At 47.6% G+C, this 18,730-nt stretch overlaps 2 protein-coding genes across 2 annotated transcripts in view; one reads left to right on the top strand and one right to left on the bottom strand.

The window, feature by feature from the left end:
* LOC309532008 (UPF0524 protein C3orf70) overlaps positions 1-9,086 on the bottom strand; it is a 28,088-nt gene extending 19,002 nt beyond the window's left edge. The window contains exon 1 of the mRNA XM_082221954.1: positions 8,750-9,086. Within this exon, the coding sequence (XP_082078080.1) occupies positions 8,750-8,957 (208 nt within the window). The 5' untranslated portion in view covers positions 8,958-9,086. The remainder of the gene's footprint in view (positions 1-8,749) is intronic.
* Positions 9,087-9,172: 86 nt separating this feature from the next.
* The window catches only part of MAP3K13 (mitogen-activated protein kinase kinase kinase 13), a 79,201-nt gene continuing 69,643 nt past the window's right edge, over positions 9,173-18,730 (top strand). The window contains exon 1 of the mRNA XM_082221768.1: positions 9,173-9,192. The gene's annotated coding sequence lies outside the window, so the exon portion shown is untranslated. The remainder of the gene's footprint in view (positions 9,193-18,730) is intronic.

Raw genomic sequence — 18,730 nt, 5'->3', positions numbered from 1 at the left:
AACTGAAGCAGAAGACATCAAGAAGAGGTGGCAAGAATACACAGAGGAATTATACCAGAAAGATATGGATGTCTCATACACCCCAGGTAGTGTGGTTGCTGACCTTGAGCCAGACATCCTGGAGAGTGAAGTCAAATGGGCCTTAGAAAGCACTGCAAATAACAAGGCCAGTGGAAGTGATGGTATTCCAGCTGAACTGTTTAAAATTTTAAAAGATGATGCTGTTAAGGTGCTACACTCAATATGCCAGCAAGTTTGGAAAACTCAGCAGTGGCCAGAGGATTGGAGAAGATCAGTCTACATTCCAATCCCAAAGAAAGGCAGTGCCAAAGAATGCTCCAACTACCGCACAATTTCACTCATTTCACATGCTAGCAAGGTTATGCTTAAAATTCTACAAGGAAGGCTCAAGCAGTATGTGGACCGAGAACTCCCAGAAGTGCAAGCTGGATTTAGAAGAGGCAGAGGAACCAGAGACCAAATTGCAAACATGCGCTGGATTATGGAGAAAGCCAGAGAGTTCCAGAAAGACATCTACTTCTGCTTCATTGACTATGCAAAAGCCTTTGACTGTGTTGACCACAGCAAACTATGGCAAGTTCTTAAAGAAATGGGAGTGCCTGATCACCTCATCTGTCTCCTGCGAAATCTCTATGTGGGACAAGAAGCTACAGTTAGAACTGGATATGGAACAACTGATTGGTTCCAAATTGGGAAAGGAGTACGGCAAGGCTGTATATTGTCTCCCTGCTTATTTAACTTATATGCAGAATTCATCATGCGAAAGGCTGGGCTGGATGAATCCCAAGCCGGAATTAAGATTGCCGGAAGAAATATCAACAACCTCAGATATGCAGATGACACAACCTTGATGGCAGAAAGTGAAGAGGAATTAAAGAACCTTTTAATGAGGGTGAAAGAGGAGAGCGCAAAATATGGTCTGAAGCTCAACATCAAAAAAACGAAGATCATGGCCACTGGGCCCATCACCTCCTGGCAAATAGATGGGGAAGAAATGGAGGCAGTGAGAGATTTTACTTTCTTGGGCTCCATGATCAGTGCAGATGGTGACAGCAGTCACGAAATTAAAAGACGCCTGCTCCTTGGGAGAAAGGCGATGGCAAACCTAGACAACATCTTAAAAAGCAGAGACATCACCTTGCCAACAAAGGTCCGTATAGTAAAAGCCATGGTTTTCCCAGTAGTGATGTATGGAAGTGAGAGCTGGACCATAAAGAAGGCTGATCGCCGAAGAATTGATGCTTTTGAATTATGGTGCTGGAGGAGACTCTTGAGAGTCCCATGGACTGCAAGAAGATCAAACCTCTCCATTCTGAAGGAAATCAGCCCTGAGTGCTCACTGGAAGGACAGATCGTGAAGCTGAGGCTCCAATACTTTGGCCACCTCATGAGAAGAGAGGACTCCCTGGAAAAGACCCTGATGTTGGGAAAGATGGAGGGCACAAGGAGAAGGGGACGACAGAGAATGAGATGGTTGCATAGGCGCCGACTCCATGGGGCTTGAGGGGGCCCGAGCCCCCTCAAAAATTCGTTTGGGGGGGCTCAGCCCCCCCAATAATCTCGGGCGGCGGTGGGCGCGTCCGCGGCTTTTATAGGGCGCCCGGCGCGCACCAGCTCGATAACGGGCACCCGCGCGGCGGGGGGCGCCGGGCCGGAGGAGGGGGGCGGCCGGCCTGTCTCCTTGGCAACCCCATTGAGCAGCGCCGGCTCCCCCGGAAGGGCCATTCCCCCGCGCCGCCGATCGCCAACACCGCCGACGCTGTGGCTGCCCGAGCCCGAGCCTGAGCCTGAGCCCGACCCGGAGCCCGAGCCCGACCCGGAGCCCGAACCTGAGCCTGAGCCCGACCCGGAGCCCGAGCCCGAGCCTGAGCCCGAGCCCAAGCCCGTCAGTCAGTCAGTCAGTCAGTCAGGAAGGAGAAATGGGGAGGGAGACGAGGGAGGAAAATTGCGCTCAGGGTGAAGAAAGGAGAAGGGCGAACGAGACGAGCTTCCAACCCAAAAAAGGGCTGGAAGACTGGGAGGATGCAGGATCGGGAAAGAAAGCGACGCCTTCCCCGCCCGCGACGTCGCCCGCTTGTCATTGGCAGCGCAGCGGGCGCCCAGAGGGGCTGGGCACTGGTGCAGGGCCACTCCGCAGCTGCGGAGGACAGCTGCGCGGCTAGCAAGGTGCGCCGCGTAGAGCACTGCCCTTGTGTGGCCCGGTGGCCAGGCAAGCTCGGGCGGGGACCCCCATGCGAATCTAAGACGGGAGAAGAGGGCAGAGCAAAGGGGGTCCCTTCCCCAACCTCCGGCTCTGAGACTTCCCTGAGCCCCAGAAAAGCGAAAGGATTTTCTCTTCTTCTTTTTTTATAAATATTTTATTAAGTTTTCAAATACAAAGTTAGAAACATACACTGAAGAAAAAAGTAAAAGAACAAGAAAAAGAAGAAAAAGAAGAAAAGAAAACCAACCATTCAACACATTTTTTATATAACTAACTGGACTTCCTCGCATCTCCCTTACCCTGCATTCTTTATAATAAAGATATCAGCAAATTATTACCTTGTTTCGTACCTTATTTTGTACTTTTCAAATACTATACCTCTAAATTTAACATACTTTTCATCAGTTACTTATATCTTAAATTAAACATAGTATTACCTTAGATTTTGACCTTTTCTTACTTAAAATATAATTTCCTGTTTCCCAAATCTAATTGCTGAAGCTATAGTTTCCGAATCGTGTAAATTTTTAACATTCATACAACTTATATTGTTTTTGTAAATAGTCCTTAAATTTTTTCCAGTCCTCTTCCGTTGTTTCTTCTCCTAAATCTCGGATTCTGCCAGTCATTTCAGCCAGTTCCATGTAGTTCATCAATTGCGTCTGCCACTCTTCCAGTGTGGGCAAATCTTGTGTCTTCCAATATTTTGCGATAAGTATTCTTGCTGCTGTAGTTGCATACATAAAGAAAGTTCTATCCTTCTTTAACACTTTCTGGCCAACAATGCCCAAGAGGAAGGCCTCTGGTTTCTTGGGAAAGGTATACTTAAATACCTTTTTTAACTCATTATAGATCAATTCCCAGAAGGCCTTAACTTTTGGACAAGTCCACCAGAGGTGAAAGAATGTCCCTTCAGCCTCCTTACATTTCCAACATTTATTATCAGACAGGTGATATATTTTTGCAAGCTTGACTGGGGTCATGTACCACCTATAAATCATTTTCATAATATTTTCCTTCAAGGCATTACATGCCGTGAATTTCATACCGGTGGTCCATAACCTTTCCCAGTCCTCAAACATGATGTTATACCCAATATCCTGAGCCCATTTTATCATGGCTGATTTGACTGTCTCATCCTGAGTGATTTTCTCTTCAACCTGCCCTCCATCCTCTTGCAGAAAACTCTTTGCCTGCCCTGCCCGTATCTCGTTTTTGCTTTTTAATTCCACACACGCACCCTTCGGACTTCGTGGCAATCGGGCGCGTGGGTGCGTTTCCTAAGAGAGTGAGGACCCCCGCCTCCTCCCCACCTGCTCCCTCGCCAGCCAGCCAGCCGCGCGCCCTAGCCGGAGAGCCCCGGCCGTCCCCGTCGCGCAATCGGCTGGATCTCCCTTCAGCAGGCCGTGCTCACAACTCGGCCCAGGGACCCCCCAGCAGCGGATCTCCGGCTCAGCTGAAGAATCCGGCAACAAGCCCCCTCCTCCCCAATCGCTCCGCCGAAATACGCTCCAAAACCCCCCAGATAGGCCGCCGGCCGCCAAGTCTAGTGGCGCCCTGAGCGAGGGTCTCTCCCCAACACCGCCACCTCGAACTGCGTTCTCCCGGCTACCCGAGCGAACCAGCGGCAGGACCCCGGTATGGGCCCCCCCAATATTTTTTATAAGTCGGCGCCCCTGGATGGTTGGATGGTGTTCTTGAATCTACTAGCATGAGTTTGATCAAACTGCGGGAGGCAGTGGAGGACAGAAGTGCCTGGCGTGCTCTGGTCCATGGGGTCACGAAGAGTCGGACACGACTAAACGACTAAACAACAACAAAGTGTACATATATGTACTGTTTACCCATTTCCCACATCTCGAAATTACAAGCCATTTCTTAGGTAATAATATATTTAAATATGCAATATTCCCAAGGGGAAACAAATACAGAGCCTGTGCTAAATTAATAAGGAGTTTATAATTGTTTGCACTGGTTTTCCTGGAGGTAAAAAAGAAGAAATCCAGGACGGACCTTAAATTACCTTAAAAAAATGCTGGCATCAAAGTAGAGAAAGACGGAAAACGACAGCTACTACTGGTGGAACTTTTCATTAAATACTGTAATCATAAACTGCCAATTTTCACTTAGGGACTAATCAGCTAAACGAGTAGATTCAGGAAGAATTGTGTGGGGTGAACTCTGCAGGCCACTGAACTCATGCCCCCTCTTGTTGCTCTGTGCCCACTGTGTGTCACAATTCTGCTCCTTCAACAAAGACTGAAAATAAACATGCCACCACATTCTGGAACTCCAAAGGTGGGGACTGAATCCTTGATGAGCAGCGGGACCATCAATACCCCTAGATAAGGACGTTCAGCTGCCTTATTTTGTATTTATTTGATTTTATACTTTTCTATGCTGCCCTTCATCTGAGGATTGAAGGGTGGTTTACAATATAAAAACACAAAATATAATTTGTCTAGCCAAGCCTTTGTGATCTTATGGATTCCTATGATAATTATGTCCTCAATAATGACTCAATTTTCTCCCTAAGAACTTTGCTTCCCACTTCCTTTCCAGCCCTGTTTCTCCACTGGCAAAAAATCTCAGCAGACTCAGAGTATGTCAACAAAGAAATCATTGGTTTAGCACTAATAAATGGGGCAAGTCCTAGAAATGAGAGATGGTTCATTTGGAACCAAGGAAGCTGCCTTCTAAAAGACCACTGCGCCATCCAGTTCAGCACTACCTACACCAGGGATGGGGAATCTTTTTCAGCCCTAGGCTCACATTCCTTTTTGGGCAACCTTTGGAGGGCTGCATGCCAGTGGTGGGCAAAACCAGAGGCAAAAGTGAGTGAAGCAACTCATGTAATATTTACTCACATCCTCCATCCTCCATCCAGAGAAGCAAGAGGCATTGACTGAGGTCAAGGACCTTTGGAGTTTGGAGAACCAGTGAGAGGTGTAGCACAGGGAGTTCAGAGGGCCAGACAGAGGGGCCCTACCTGTGTTTCACTTTCACTGAAAAAGGCTCCTGAGGGTTGCAGATAGGTGCCTTTCCTGGCCCTACCTGGAGATGCATTAGGTCCAGTCGTGATCGACTCTGGGGTTGTGGCACTCATCTCACTTTATTGGCCGAGGGAGCTGGCATACAGCTTCCGGGTCATGTGGCCAGCATGACCAAGCCGCTTCTGGCGAACCAGAGCAGCACATGGAAACGCCGTTTACCTTCCCGCCGGAGCGGTACCTATTTATCTACTTGCACTTTGACGTGCTTTCGAATTGCTAGGTTGGCAGGAGCAGCCAACCCATCACGGGGATTCGAACCGCCAGGAGCAGCCAACCCATCACGGGGATTCGAACCGCCGACCTTCTGATTGGCAAGTTCTAGGCTCTGTGGTTTAACCCGCAGCGCCACCCGCATCCCTCTGCAACTAGTACCAACTCATTAATTCTCCATGTCTAGGATGAGTGCTGTTACCTTCTGACTTGCAGGGACAAAACCCTTCAGCTGCAGATATGTCTTCCTGGGACAAATAGCTTTGAGGGAATTTTCTTTAAGATCATGGAGCAGAGGAAAAGGGTTAAGCCCCCTCCACCAGGGCTATAGTCGCAATCCAAATTAGGAGGCCTAGAGCTATCTCTACTTTTCCGTGTATAAGACTAGGTTTATTTACTAAAAAAAATAATGTTAAAAGGGGGGCTTATACATGGGGGACAATCTCCCCCCATTTTCTGAATTTTGAGTCCCCGTCTTATACACGGAAAAAATACAGTATTTTTAAAAAACCCACAACACTCAAACAAATGCAAATATATATTTGGCATAATGTTCAGTTTGGCCCTCCGAGTGCCATTCTGTCCAATCCTGATATAACTTTGGATGGATTCCCTCCACTGCAAATGGAAAGGAGTGCATTGTTTTAATGGTTATCTGAACAGAGTCCTTGGAAATTGCTAAGAGCTCTTTAAGATCAGTTAGAGACGGGAGTATTTCTACTGAATGCTTTCACAAAATCTTGGTCAATCCTGATATCGGAGAAAGCACCTGATCAGGCTGTGATCGTGGTGATGTGCAAGTGGGAGAATCAACTTATCCACTTGATTTGAAGCAATAAAGCAGCAGATTCAAAAAGGCTTCACAGTGTGCTTTTCCACCAGGAAACCAAAAACATTATTAGAGAGCATTTAGTGAACACTAATGTGTATGACATCATTAGAGCTTTAGTGGAGCACTGTTCTACTCAGCAACAGCCTAATTTTGTAGGCTGAAACAGCACAAAGGGGTAAGGTGGGTTTAAGAATGGTGGTGTCCATATAACTCAGGGTGTGGAGTTGTAGTTCATCCTAACCATGTCCACAGTCCCAAGTGAATTTTAGTTTTATTGCCATTTGTTAGCAAGTTGATGCATCACTAGGGCCTCCAAAATGAAGGGGTGGAAAGCAAAACCCAATGAGATCAAAGAATGGGAAAGGTGAGGCCATTAAAACGTGTGAAAATATAGATTTGGACAAGAAGTACACACCATTAGTTGATAGCTTGACAATTTATTGTGGTGCAAGCAGTTTTCAAAAGGAGATACAACAATCCTCTAAATTTACAAATGAGATATAGTTTAAAAACAAAATGACAACGAATCCTACCCTAATATATAAATTTCCTCAGGTCACAAGGACTGGGACATGAGTCATGATGCTTTGTGAGTGGAGAGAAATCCCCACAGAGACTTGGATGGGAACAACAGGATGCTAAAGCAGAAAACTGAAATGCAATTTCTCTGTTGTAACAAGTCCAATGCATCTACCTCAGTTTTCTGGCTGTAGATTATGAAATGGCCACATCAGGCAACTGAGCTTTGCTGTGTGACTTGTTCCAGATAGATGGTGTGGCACTGAGTTTCATGACAACAATACCAATAAAAATGGGAAGAAAGAGCAAATCGTTTATCGTCTATTTTCTTCTGCATGGCCTGCCTTCACTCTGGGTCACCTCATATCATTCAATAAGGTGTTTCTAGCTTGGACAAGGGAGGGTTGTGCGTGACTAAAGCAAAAAACCAAAACCTTAATTGAGAATGAATACATTTGAACTAAACCATCCTTTAGTACATTTTAGAAGCATTCTTTGGGCATAGATTAAATTTCAGGTTGCCAGGGAAGATCCTTTAATAGCTTGGAAACGAGATAGCAATAAGATTACAGGCTCTATTAAATGCAGCTCCATACTATAAGAGAATAAATAACAGAAACCACCAATTTTTAAAACCACTATGAATCAGCAAGCCTAGCCTGAGACAGCAAGCCCACAAAAGAAGGTATTTCTGATGGGCATTTCTGATCACTCCCCAGGGAGGCACGCCTAGTGCCAGCTTTATCCAGGTTTAGGCACCAGGCAAAGAATTTTCTCTTATTTACCGAGGTTTTTGGCTCTTGATTTGAAGGGTGGTAGCATGGCCTCTTTGGGTAGGACAGGACCTGTAGTCCTGCCTTTTTGTTCAGCTGTGTTTTTTAGCCTTTTATTTGTACTACTGTCTTTTTAGGGTTTGGGGTTGTTTTTTTGGTTCTTAACTGATTTTAGCATTAAGTCACTCAGCCTCACTTTGTAAGAAAACCAACTAACAAATACAATAAAAATGACAGCCAAACTAAACGCCTTCCTTCAACCACTAGTGTTCATACGTTGATATAACTTAGACTTTGTACGCCTTATGAGAGCCACTCTTAGTGTACAATATCCAGTAAGGAAAGCCTACAAATAGTGCAGCCCATCCCACGGAATGTTGGCTCCATTTCCTGCCTGAACATCTGTGTTCATATACAAGGCATCTACAACTCCAGCGGTTATCAGAGATAGAAGAGGGAGCGCCTTCTTGTAGCGACAGAGGCTAGGATTATATGGGAGGTTTGCTGCTTCTCAGCCCCCCTAAAACAAAAAAAGATACGTGGAGCGGGGAGAGAGGGGAGTGTGGTTCTGTTTTGCCAACAGAGAAGCAGGGCAGGCGCATCCCTCTCCTTCCCTTCCACCTTTTACCCATTACTGCCACTAACACAGCTTCAGAGCGAGCCCATCCCATCCCTTTCTTGCCTCATCAGATACATGCAGGCTGGGAGGATGGAGAAATCCATCGTGTTCCGGGTACCATGCGATCAGCCACTATCGATCTCGCCGTCAAATCCTGCCCTCCGGGCACCACAGAGCCACCGAGGCGAAGGGAAGGAAGGCGGGCAAGAGCTTGCCTGCCCCCTCAAGATCCGAATCCCAGGGGGGCAAATAGGGTGTGCTTCTCTCACCGCCGCCCCCCCCCGGGGGGCTCGGGGATGCTCGCCTGCTCATCCTCCCTCGCTGCTAGCAAACCACCACCCAAACGGCGCGCCACTCCCCGCCTCGACAGGAATCTCTGCAGCGTTCAGCCAGGGGGCTCCCTGCGCTTGCAGGAAGGAAGGAAGCCTCTGGAAGTCCGGCGAGGGGCCAAGGCGAGCTGCTGGCCCGGGCGGCCCGCCCATCCCGCGCCATTCCTCCTCGTCCCCCCAAAATACTCACAGTGGCACCAGCCCAGGTGGCAGCACCAGTGCAGGCGGAAACAGCGTCCGTGGCTGTGCGTGGTGCACATCGACAGCCCGTCGCAAGGCTGGAAGTCGGGTCTCCCGGCGCAGCTGCGGGCCAGCGCTTGCGCCTCGTCCAGTTTCTCGCTCTTGCCCGCCGCCAGAGAAGCGGCAGCGGCGCTGGCCGCCGCCCCAGTCCCGCTCATGGCGCTGCTGCTGCTGCTTCGGCCGCCGCTTTCCCCGCCGCCACCTGCAGCCCGCGCCGAGCCGCGCACCTCCGCCGAGTCACTCCCGCCTGCGCGCACACAAGGCGCAGCGGGGCGGCGAGCGGCGCTTCTGGCCAGCAGGGACGACGCCACGGGCTTGCCCGGCCGCGCCTGGAGCCACCCTGGCCTGGCGCCCGGCTCCTCCTCAGCCGCCACAGCCCGCCCCCTCCAGCGGGTGAGTGGGTTGGCGGGAGGGTGGGGCTGGGAATGAGCGGGAGAGTGAGGGAGAAAGGGGAAGTCTGCTGTGGGGACTCCGCCAGACGCCTCGTGAGCGGCAGGAGGGCGGGAGAGGGAGCGGAACCCTCCCGAGAGACCAAAACCGGCCAGTCCTCCCAGGACGCGCAGCGGCTCCTGGGCTGGCAGCCCCTGCCTCAGGCGAGGCGAGGGAGGGAGGGAGGGAGGGGCGCCCGGGGCCCGCTCCCCACCCCCGACAGCCAGTCAGAGCGGCAGGTGGACGTCTCTCCTCTCCAGGGACCGGTTACCAAGGAGCCTCACCTGCCCTTGGGGAGGGAGGGAGGGAGAGGAAGCCCCCACCCCACCCCGGGCTCCAGCAGACCCCCTGCTGCTGGAAGCCATATCGAATGCCTCGTCAGCTGCTTCCACAACCACGGACTGGGAATCTTTGGGTGGGCGGGTTTTTGTTTTTTTTGTTTTTTTATTTAGTCCGAGGCAACCATTTCTCTCCTGACAACACTCCCTCTGGTACCTAGCGGCGGCCCCGCTTTCCCGGCTAACCTTTCCACGCGGCTCCGATCTCGCCACCCCCTCTGTCGGGACCCTGCGGGCTTGTATATACAGTAGCAGCAAATCCGCAACGTGGCGATACAGGACATCTGTTATAGACGTGCAAATGCTCCTGGCAGGCTCCCCCGTCGGCTTTGCAAGACATGCACTAAATAATAAACGCGGGTGGCTTGAAGCAAGCTGATTTCGTATAAATATGTCATAAGCTGATAAGCGTGTGTGAATGAAGCTTCTTTCTGCGTGGGGTTGATAATTGCTCCCTCCTTGGCTCAGTGCGTTCCAGAAGAAAAGGAAGACAAAGCAGGAGTTTGTCCGAAAGGCCATGCAATGGCATTCAGAAAGCTCCCTTCTACTGTTGCATGCCACCCCGGTCTCTCAGCGGTGCAAGATTCCAGGGGTTCCAGATGCTTTATCCAGGGTTTGTGTTTGCTTTTGGAAAATGAGGCACAGCAGAGACTCTGGTATCTTTATGATAAAGTATATGGTTTATACACACACACACACACACACACACACACACACACACACACAACATGAGCCTATGAGGGAGGGGTTCTCAGCATTGACACCCCAGGTAGGTCTTGTTTCTCCCATAGCTGCAGCCTTGGGTGCAAACGGAAATCAGACATCCTGCTCTGACCCTCTCTCCAGCTTGCTGCCTTTAACCTGTCACCTTTTTTCCTCTAGGTCACATCACAGCCAACCCTAAAACTCTCCTTCGAACTCTGCCTTTGTCTTGTTAACTAATTCTGAGTTGGGGGGGGCTCCTCCCATTTGCCATTTGGCACAGAGCCCCCTCTCTTTGGCTTTCCTAATGGCAAAACATTTTTAGAAGCCAAATACCTTTGGGACATCGCACATGCAATGTCACTCATGTCCCCCCCCCCCGCAGTCTTCCTTACAGTTTGGTGCCTCTGATTGCAACACAGTCAGATTCTCAGATTCTCAAAGCCATGCACTCTTTCCTGTCCCTGCCACATTTTTACTTCCTTGGACTTACAGAAGCATTTCTGTCAATCTCCTGTACTCTGGCCAATCAGTCCAATGGCTGTTCTGGACAGGCCTCATAGAAAGAGCGTTCCTGCCAGGGCTGCCTTTCTGGCAGTCTGCTCAATCCCTTAGTTTTTTCTGTTTAGAGACACATTGGAGGGACCTCTTTGCCATAACTATACTTTTGGATTAAGAATGTGTGTAATGGTCCAGTTGCCTACATAAGTGTTGTGGTAGTGCCATTGCGATAAAAATGGCAAGGTTGCAGTACTACCAAGTAAAAATGTTACCAGCCACCACTGAAAATACACTCAACATAAAGCAATACCGTATTTTTCGTCCCATAGGACGCTCCGTCCCATAGGACGCACCTAGTTTTTTTGGGGGGAAATAAAGGAAAAAAAATTCCCTTTATTTCCCCCCCCAAACCAGGTCGGGGAAACCGAAACAGGTTGAGGAACAGCGGGATGGCGGCGCTGCGCCTCCCTCCTGTCCCCCAAGCTTGTGGGGCTGGCCGATGTCTGCCCAGCGCGCGGGGCGCTCTGCTTCGCGCCGGGCGGCAGGCTGCTATCCGCAGCGTGGGGAGCCCTGCGGGGAACTCCTGCAGGGCTCCCCACGCTGCGGATGTCTGCTTCAGGGCGCCCTTCGCGCCGGGCGGCAGGCTGCTATCCGCAGCCTAGACAGCCCTGCGGGACCTCCCGCAGGGTTGCCTAGGCTGCGGATGTCTTCCTAAAGCCTGGAGAGCAAGAGGGGTCGGTGCGCACAGACCCCTCTCGCTCTCCAAGTTTCAGCGAAAGCCTGCATTCACCCCATAGGATGCACCCAGATTTCCCCTTCATTTTTGGAGGGGGAAAAGTGCGTCCTATAGGGCGAAAAATACGGTAATTAAAATCAAAGTTAAAAATAAAATACAATGGAGCAGAAAGACTATGGTATCTTTAATGCCAGAGGTGGAAGAGGTGTGAAGCACTTTAAGGGTTGTTGTTTTTTGCCTTTGGTGGTGTTGCAGCAACGAAAAGGGCAAATGCAGTGTTAGGAATTATTAGGAAAGTTGCAAATGATAGGTCAGCAAATAAATCCACATTAAGGATACAGTACTGTGTTTTGTTCTGATCGCACCACTTCAAAAATAATACTGATGAGATAAAAAGGACTGAAGAAAAAGGAGTTAGTTTTGACAGTAATGTGCAATTAACTTTTTATATGACATATGGAGAGAGCACAGAAGTTGTTCACAATTGTCTTTCAGTGTTCAATAAGATCGTTGGCATTAAGTTCTATTTGCCAGTGAGCAACAGCCAACCACAAGGATCTTGCTTGTGACATGAAACCCTCTTCTTTTGTATAAATGATCTGAGGTTAAAGCAGGGAAAACATAGGTCGGTTGTCTCTCTAATTTCTTAAATGCCAGAAGGCTTTTGGTTACTCTTCTAATAACAGGGTAGACTCTATAACCCTTTCTTATAAATTATTTTAAAGGACAACTATGCTGGTTGTCTTGGTCCTAGTAGTACATTGTAGAGAGCACAGTGTTTTGGTGTGATAGATTGCCTGATCCTGTGCCTCATGCTCCAGATGTTGTTGGAACCCAAATCCTATCAGCCCAAGCCACTGTCAGGAATAATTGAAGTTGTGGTCCAGCAACATTTGGAGGGCCACTGATTCCCCACTCCTGATTGATGGCAGCATATTTGACCACAGGGCTCGGAGCTGCCTAAATGTGGTTTCTTCACATAGCTGTGTGGCAGAGCTATCAGTTTAAGTAGGTTGAATTGCACATATGCAGTTTTGTTTGTGTCTAATAAAGTAACAGGCTTGCCTTCCTTGAGTGTTTATTTGGCCACTCCTTGAGTGTTTATTTGGCCACTTTTAAATTCTTAATAGATTTGGTATCGCAGGCTGGCCTATTACTCTTGCAGCACACTTCTATGAACGTTTTCTCAGGAAGTGAGGTTGGATTGAGCTTGGGAGTTACATGCCTACCTGGAGCAAGCATCACTGAACCCAATTGTACATACAATGGTATTAAAGGAGGCAGTGATGGCCACCAACATGGATGGCTTTAGAAAAGGACTAGCCAAATACATGGAGGAGAAGGCAATTCACAATTACTAGCCACAACGGCTATGTGCTGCCTCCACTGCCAGTAGCAATATGCCTGTGAATACAGTTTGCTGAGAACTACAAGTGGGCAGAGTGTTTGTGCTTATTGTGTTGATTACATTTATATACCACCTTTGCTTCCACAAATCTCAAGGTTGTGTACTTGGTTCTCCTCTCTGTTTCATCCTGCAACAACCGTGTGAGGTAGATTAGGCTGAAAGATGGTGACTAGCCCGAGGTCACCTAGTTAGCTTCCTGGCTGAGTGGGGCTTTGAACCCTGGTCTCCCAGGTCATTTGACTGTGTTGACCACAGCAAACTATGGCAAGTTCTTAAAGAAATGGGAGTGCCTGATCACCTCATCTGTCTCCTGAGAAATCTCTATGTGGGACAAGAAGCTACAGTTAGAACTGGATATGGAACAACTGATTGGTTCCAAATTGGGAAAGGAGTACGGCAAGGCTGTATATTGTCTCCCTGCTTATTTAACTTATATGCAGAATTCATCATGCGAAAGGCTGGGCTGGATGAATCCCAAGCCGGAATTAAGATTGCCGGAAGAAATATCAACAACCTCAGATATGCAGATGACACAACCTTGATGGCAGAAAGTGAAGAGGAATTAAAGAACCTTTTAATGAGGGTGAAAGAGGAGAGCGCAAAATATGGTCTGAAGCTCAACATCAAAAAAACGAAGATCATGGCCACTGGGCCCATCACCTCCTGGCAAATAGAAGGGAAAGAAATGGAGGCAGTGAGAGATTTTACTTTCTTGGGCTCCATGATCACTGCAGATGGTGACAGCAGTCACGAAATTAAAAGACGCCTGCTCCTTGGGAGAAAGGCGATGGCAAACCTAGACAACATCTTAAAAAGCAGAGACATCACCTTGCCAACAAAGGTCCGTATAGTAAAAGCCATGGTTTTCCCAGTAGTGATGTATGGAAGTGAGAGCTGGACCATAAAGAAGGCTGATCGCCGAAGAATTGATGCTTTTGAATTATGGTGCTGGAGGAGACTCTTGAGAGTCCCATGGACTGCAAGAAGATCAAACCTCTCCATTCTGAAGGAAATCAGCCCTGAGCGCTCACTGGAAGGACAGATCGTGAAGCTGAGGCTCCAATACTTTGGCCACCTCATGAGAAGAGAAGACTCCCTGGAAAAGACCCTGATGTTGGGAAAGATGGAGGGCACAAGGAGAAGGGGACGACAGAGAATGAGATGGTTGGATGGTGTTCTTGAAGCTACCAGCATGAGTTTGATCAAACTGCGGGAGGCAGTGGAGGACAGAAGTGCCTGGCGTGCTCTGGTCCATGGGGTCACGAAGAGTCGGACACGACTAAACGACTAAACAAACAAAAAACTCCCAGGTCATAGTCCAACACCCTAACCTTTACACCACAGTTGCAGGCTTCCCGCAGGCATCTGGTTGGCCACTGTGAGAATAAGATGCTTGCTTCCCCATCTGCTGAGCTGCTTCTCTCCCTGCTGGGCCCTTCTCCAGCATCATTTGAGAGCCTTCCCTCCGCCTCTAGCTCCGATGTCAGTTCCCTGACACGTTCCTTCCAGGGACAGGATGTGTCATTGGCCTGATCCATCAGGCTCATCTTATGTTCTTAAGATCATATTCATATTTTTGAGCAATAGTTCCACATGCTTTCCGAGTACCCATGCAGCTGCATTTCCCTTTACTTCTCTCCTGTATCTTATTTTTGTTTTTCTTTGATAACTTCTACTATACTTTCCTGTTTCCCTTCTTTCTTATACTATCTGCAGTCTCAGTTCTCCAAGTATAGCTAAAACATCAACATACACACACGAAGCAATCTTATGGGAACCTAAGGATTGCAGGCATACAAGATAAGAAAAATGAGGGAGAGGAACCCAAAATAACCCTGTGGCCATGGAATGCAGACTGAGTTTGGGGGGAGAGGGACAGAGAGAACAGAAAATCCGAGTGGGAGGGGAAATGGAAAGGAGTATCCTAGAAACAGGAATATTCCGCTCCACAACATTGTGTACCAGGTCCCTAGCCTCTTACTAAATTTGGTTGCTTACTTTCAGTATTTTATCTCTCTTTTCTTCTTTCCACTTTTGAGAGGTTGGGTTATATTGGCCATCTTACTCAGTTTTTTTAAATTTGCAATGAATATGAAGTAGTAATTTTAAAGGATTACTGCAGAATTGCTATACAGTTCTACATTTCTATCACATCTCCTTCCTGGCTTACTCAAAATGCCTTCAATATTGCATCCAAAATAAATGCAGTTATGCACTACACATAACAAAGGGTTTTTTGGGGAGAGGTTTTTTTCTCCCTCAGTAATCATACTTTTGTGAAAAGCACTAAAGCAGATGCTTCTTTGAGGTAGCAGAAGTAATCACATCATTTGTGTTTGTGAATGTATATATTTGCTTTTTCCAAGATAAACTTGGCAACAGAGAATGTGATCTTATGCCAGTACAGTATAAGACAATGAAGACTCATTGGTTGGAATCAACATTTTCATACTCCTAATTCCACACCACTCATATAGTTAATAAGTATTGTTAAAGGAAACAGCAAGCATGTGACAGAGGCATCTATGAAGATTAAACTGTTAGGAGAATAGATGCTGCCTGTTCCTGGAAGGAACGTGTCAGGGAACTGACATCGGAGCTAGAGGTGGAGGGAAGGCTCTCAAATGATGCTGGAGAAGGGCCCAGCAGGGAGAGAAGCAGCTCAGCAGATGGGGAAGCAAATCAGCGCAACACCAGGGATAAAGGGGGGCAGATGGGGAAATCGGAGAGAGGGTTCCAGGACTCTTCACCAGACACCAGCGGGGAGAGCACGGGTCCTCCGCTACCCACGCCCTCCCTGCGCAGAAGACTTCCGCGCAGGGAGAGTAGGAGGAGACTTGGCGTCAAACAACTTTTATGTTGGAAAAGGTTTAAGAAACGCCCACTGACGGATTCTGCTAGCGACTGAGGCAGCCATGAAGTGAAGGGCTGTCCAGACAGAAAGGTTTAACAAGGCAACAAGCCAGGAGTGGCGGTAACTTACGCACGAGCAACCCCACACTCATTACAGAACGTGAATAGGCTTGTGTACTTGAAAATACAATGGTACTTGAGCTGTGATTGTATGCCTCATCTCCACCCCATGCATTTAAAGCACATCCAACATACATTTATAGGACATGACCTCCCCCAGAGAATCAAGGGAACTGTAGTTTATTATGGATGCTGGGGGTTGTAAATCTGTGGGGGAAACTACACTTCCCATTATTCTTTGGAGGAAGTCGTGTGCTTTAAATGTCCATTGAACGTGCTTTAAATGTATAGCTTGCTTCTAGGTTCTTCAAAACCAGAGTGCTAAGGAAGATTGCTGGTTTCAAAGTGAGCTTGTTATCTACCACCAGTCTCTGGATTGTGGTGAAGATAATATGCTGGACATTCTTTCCTTGGAGCAGCTAGAACAAGGCATATGTGTGTTAACAGATTCAATATGTGAGCCCAGGTTTTTGCCAGATCCAGCTAATCGTAAATCACAGCATGAACAGAAAGAATTTCCCATCGTTTCCAAGCATGTGGTATTCTAAGACGGTTGCTTTCAAGGACAGATTTCATAGAGAAAAATAGATAATTAGTAAGAGCCAGTCACAGCTGGGGCAAAGATGTCAAAATGTAAGCAATTCATTTTATGTTCTCGTCATTAAATATTTTGCAGTGCAGGCATGATTTTAACCTTCCTTTTAAAGGCCAGCAAAAATAGTATGCAGTTTGCAATACGGCCAGAGTTAGATGCCCAATACAATCCTGCTGTGTGCAGATGAGAGAAAGAGAGTCATTTAAATTGCTGCTTCCACTTGCTCCTTTGCAAGCACTACTGTGCAGCTGCCAGACTCCTTTCAGAGTTAAGAGAAAATAAAAGTGGTGGATAAACACTGCCTAAAAGGAATTTATTAAAAACTCTTTTTAACAGAACCTGAACGGCCTTTGCCTGTACTCCCTCGTACTCAAGAGTATAAACTCTGTGCCATCATGAATGTAATACTTAGGTTCCCTCTGGAGGTTTAGTACTGCTGGGGACAGCAATAAAAGTCAAGGCTTTCCTCTCCCCTAGCATGCTGATGTGATTCCCCCTTCCCCCCCTTCCACTCTTTGGAAAGATCCCTGTGGGCTAGTCCATTAATGGACAAAGAGTGCACTGGCTTAACTCTTATCTTAAAAAAAAAAAAAAACCACAACAGCTTGCATAAATATTGTGTATTTGTGCAGAGAGAATCTAGGAGCTTCAGTGCCAATAGCAAAAGTTCCCAGCACTTGGAGAAATATGTCATTAAACAAATTATAGCATTAACAAATAAAGTAACGCCTGAGGAAACTTGTGGTACAGACTTATTGGAGCTGTTGTAGAACGGCACCATTTTAAACCACATTGCTGTCTGCCTAAATCTTTCAAAGTGATGTGTTGTTAAAAAGCTTTAGCTGCGTATTGTAATATAAGTTGCAATTATTCTTTTAGAGGTTTAAGCACTGGTTTTATATATTGTGACTTCTGGAGGAACTGCGTGGCTAGTGCAAAATACTGGCCCTCAGTCATGAGGAGGGTGAAGCTGTTGCATCAGGCAGGAAATCTGGATTTATGTGTGTCAGAATTTCACCCCTCTCACCTAACCATTACTACAGTGGTACCTCGGGTTACATACGCTTCAGGTTACATATGCTTCAGGTTACAGACTCCGCTAACCCAGAAATAGTACCTCGGGTTAAGAACTTTGCTTCAGGCTGAGAACAGAAATCGTGCTTTGGCAGCGGGAGGCCCCATTAGCTAAAGTGGTCTTCAAGTTAAGAACAGCTTCAGGTTAAGAACGGACCTCCGGAACGAATTAAGTACTTAACCCGAGGTGCCACTGTACTGCCTTGACCTAGACTGCCTCGTTGCTCTTCTGAGGCTGGCAAGGAAAAGAGTCTGTGGTACCAATAACTAGTGAATTTTTCATATGCAGCACCATCTAGCACATGGCGATGCCATCAAAGAAAGCTGTTATCATAGGCTCTTTCACTGGTAGCAGAAACACACTCCTAAACTCCTATCTCACCTCAGCCTTCACCTCAAGCTCCTCTTCTGCTGCTTGACTGACTGCGGAACTCTCTGTTGGGCCAACATCCTTCGGTGTCTATTCAACTACAAGCAGTGAAAATGGCTGAAATTATGTCCAATGAGGGCCATGCAAGAAGATGGGGCTACAGGCAAGCTGTCCAGGGTCTAAGACACGGAATGGTTGTGAGCTGTTGGCAGGGATGGAAAGAGCTTTGGAAAAGTGTCTAAGGACATGAGAAATTCTAGTGTTTTGGCAAGAGAGGAACAGGGACAAACAAAACACTGAGCAATGCAGGATGTTGACTGAGAGCCAGGGCAGCTTTTAGGAGACAGAACCAACTAGGCACTGGCAGGAAAATAAGGGACTTGAAACAATGGCAGCAAAGGCATTGATGTGAACGAAACTGGGGCAAGAAAAAAGATGGGGCTGCAGACAAGCTGTGCAGGACCTACAGTAGGTCTAAGAATGGCTATGCACTGTTGCCAAGAATGGAAAGTGTGTTGGAAGTCAGAGAAGTGTGGACCAGACAGGCAAGAGGGGCAAAGGGTTGCCAAGTCTATCCTGGAGAGGCTGTCTATAATTTAAAGGGATGCACAGAAGGATTCTAGCTAGTGCAAATTCTCACTTCACCAGAGTACAATGATGGGGAAAGCCACAACAACGAAATTCTTCCTTCTATGAAAGTCTAACAAGCACAAAAACCCTCTTACAGGCTATATGTGGATACCCTAAGGAGGCAGCTAGGTTTAAGAGAAAGGAAAGGAATTTCAGAAACTACTTAGAACTGGAA

This window comes from Podarcis vaucheri, assembly GCF_965113315.1.
Source record: "Podarcis vaucheri genome assembly, chromosome: 5".
Lineage (NCBI taxonomy): Eukaryota > Metazoa > Chordata > Lepidosauria > Squamata > Lacertidae > Podarcis > Podarcis vaucheri.
This window is presented reverse-complemented; position numbering and strand designations above follow the sequence as displayed.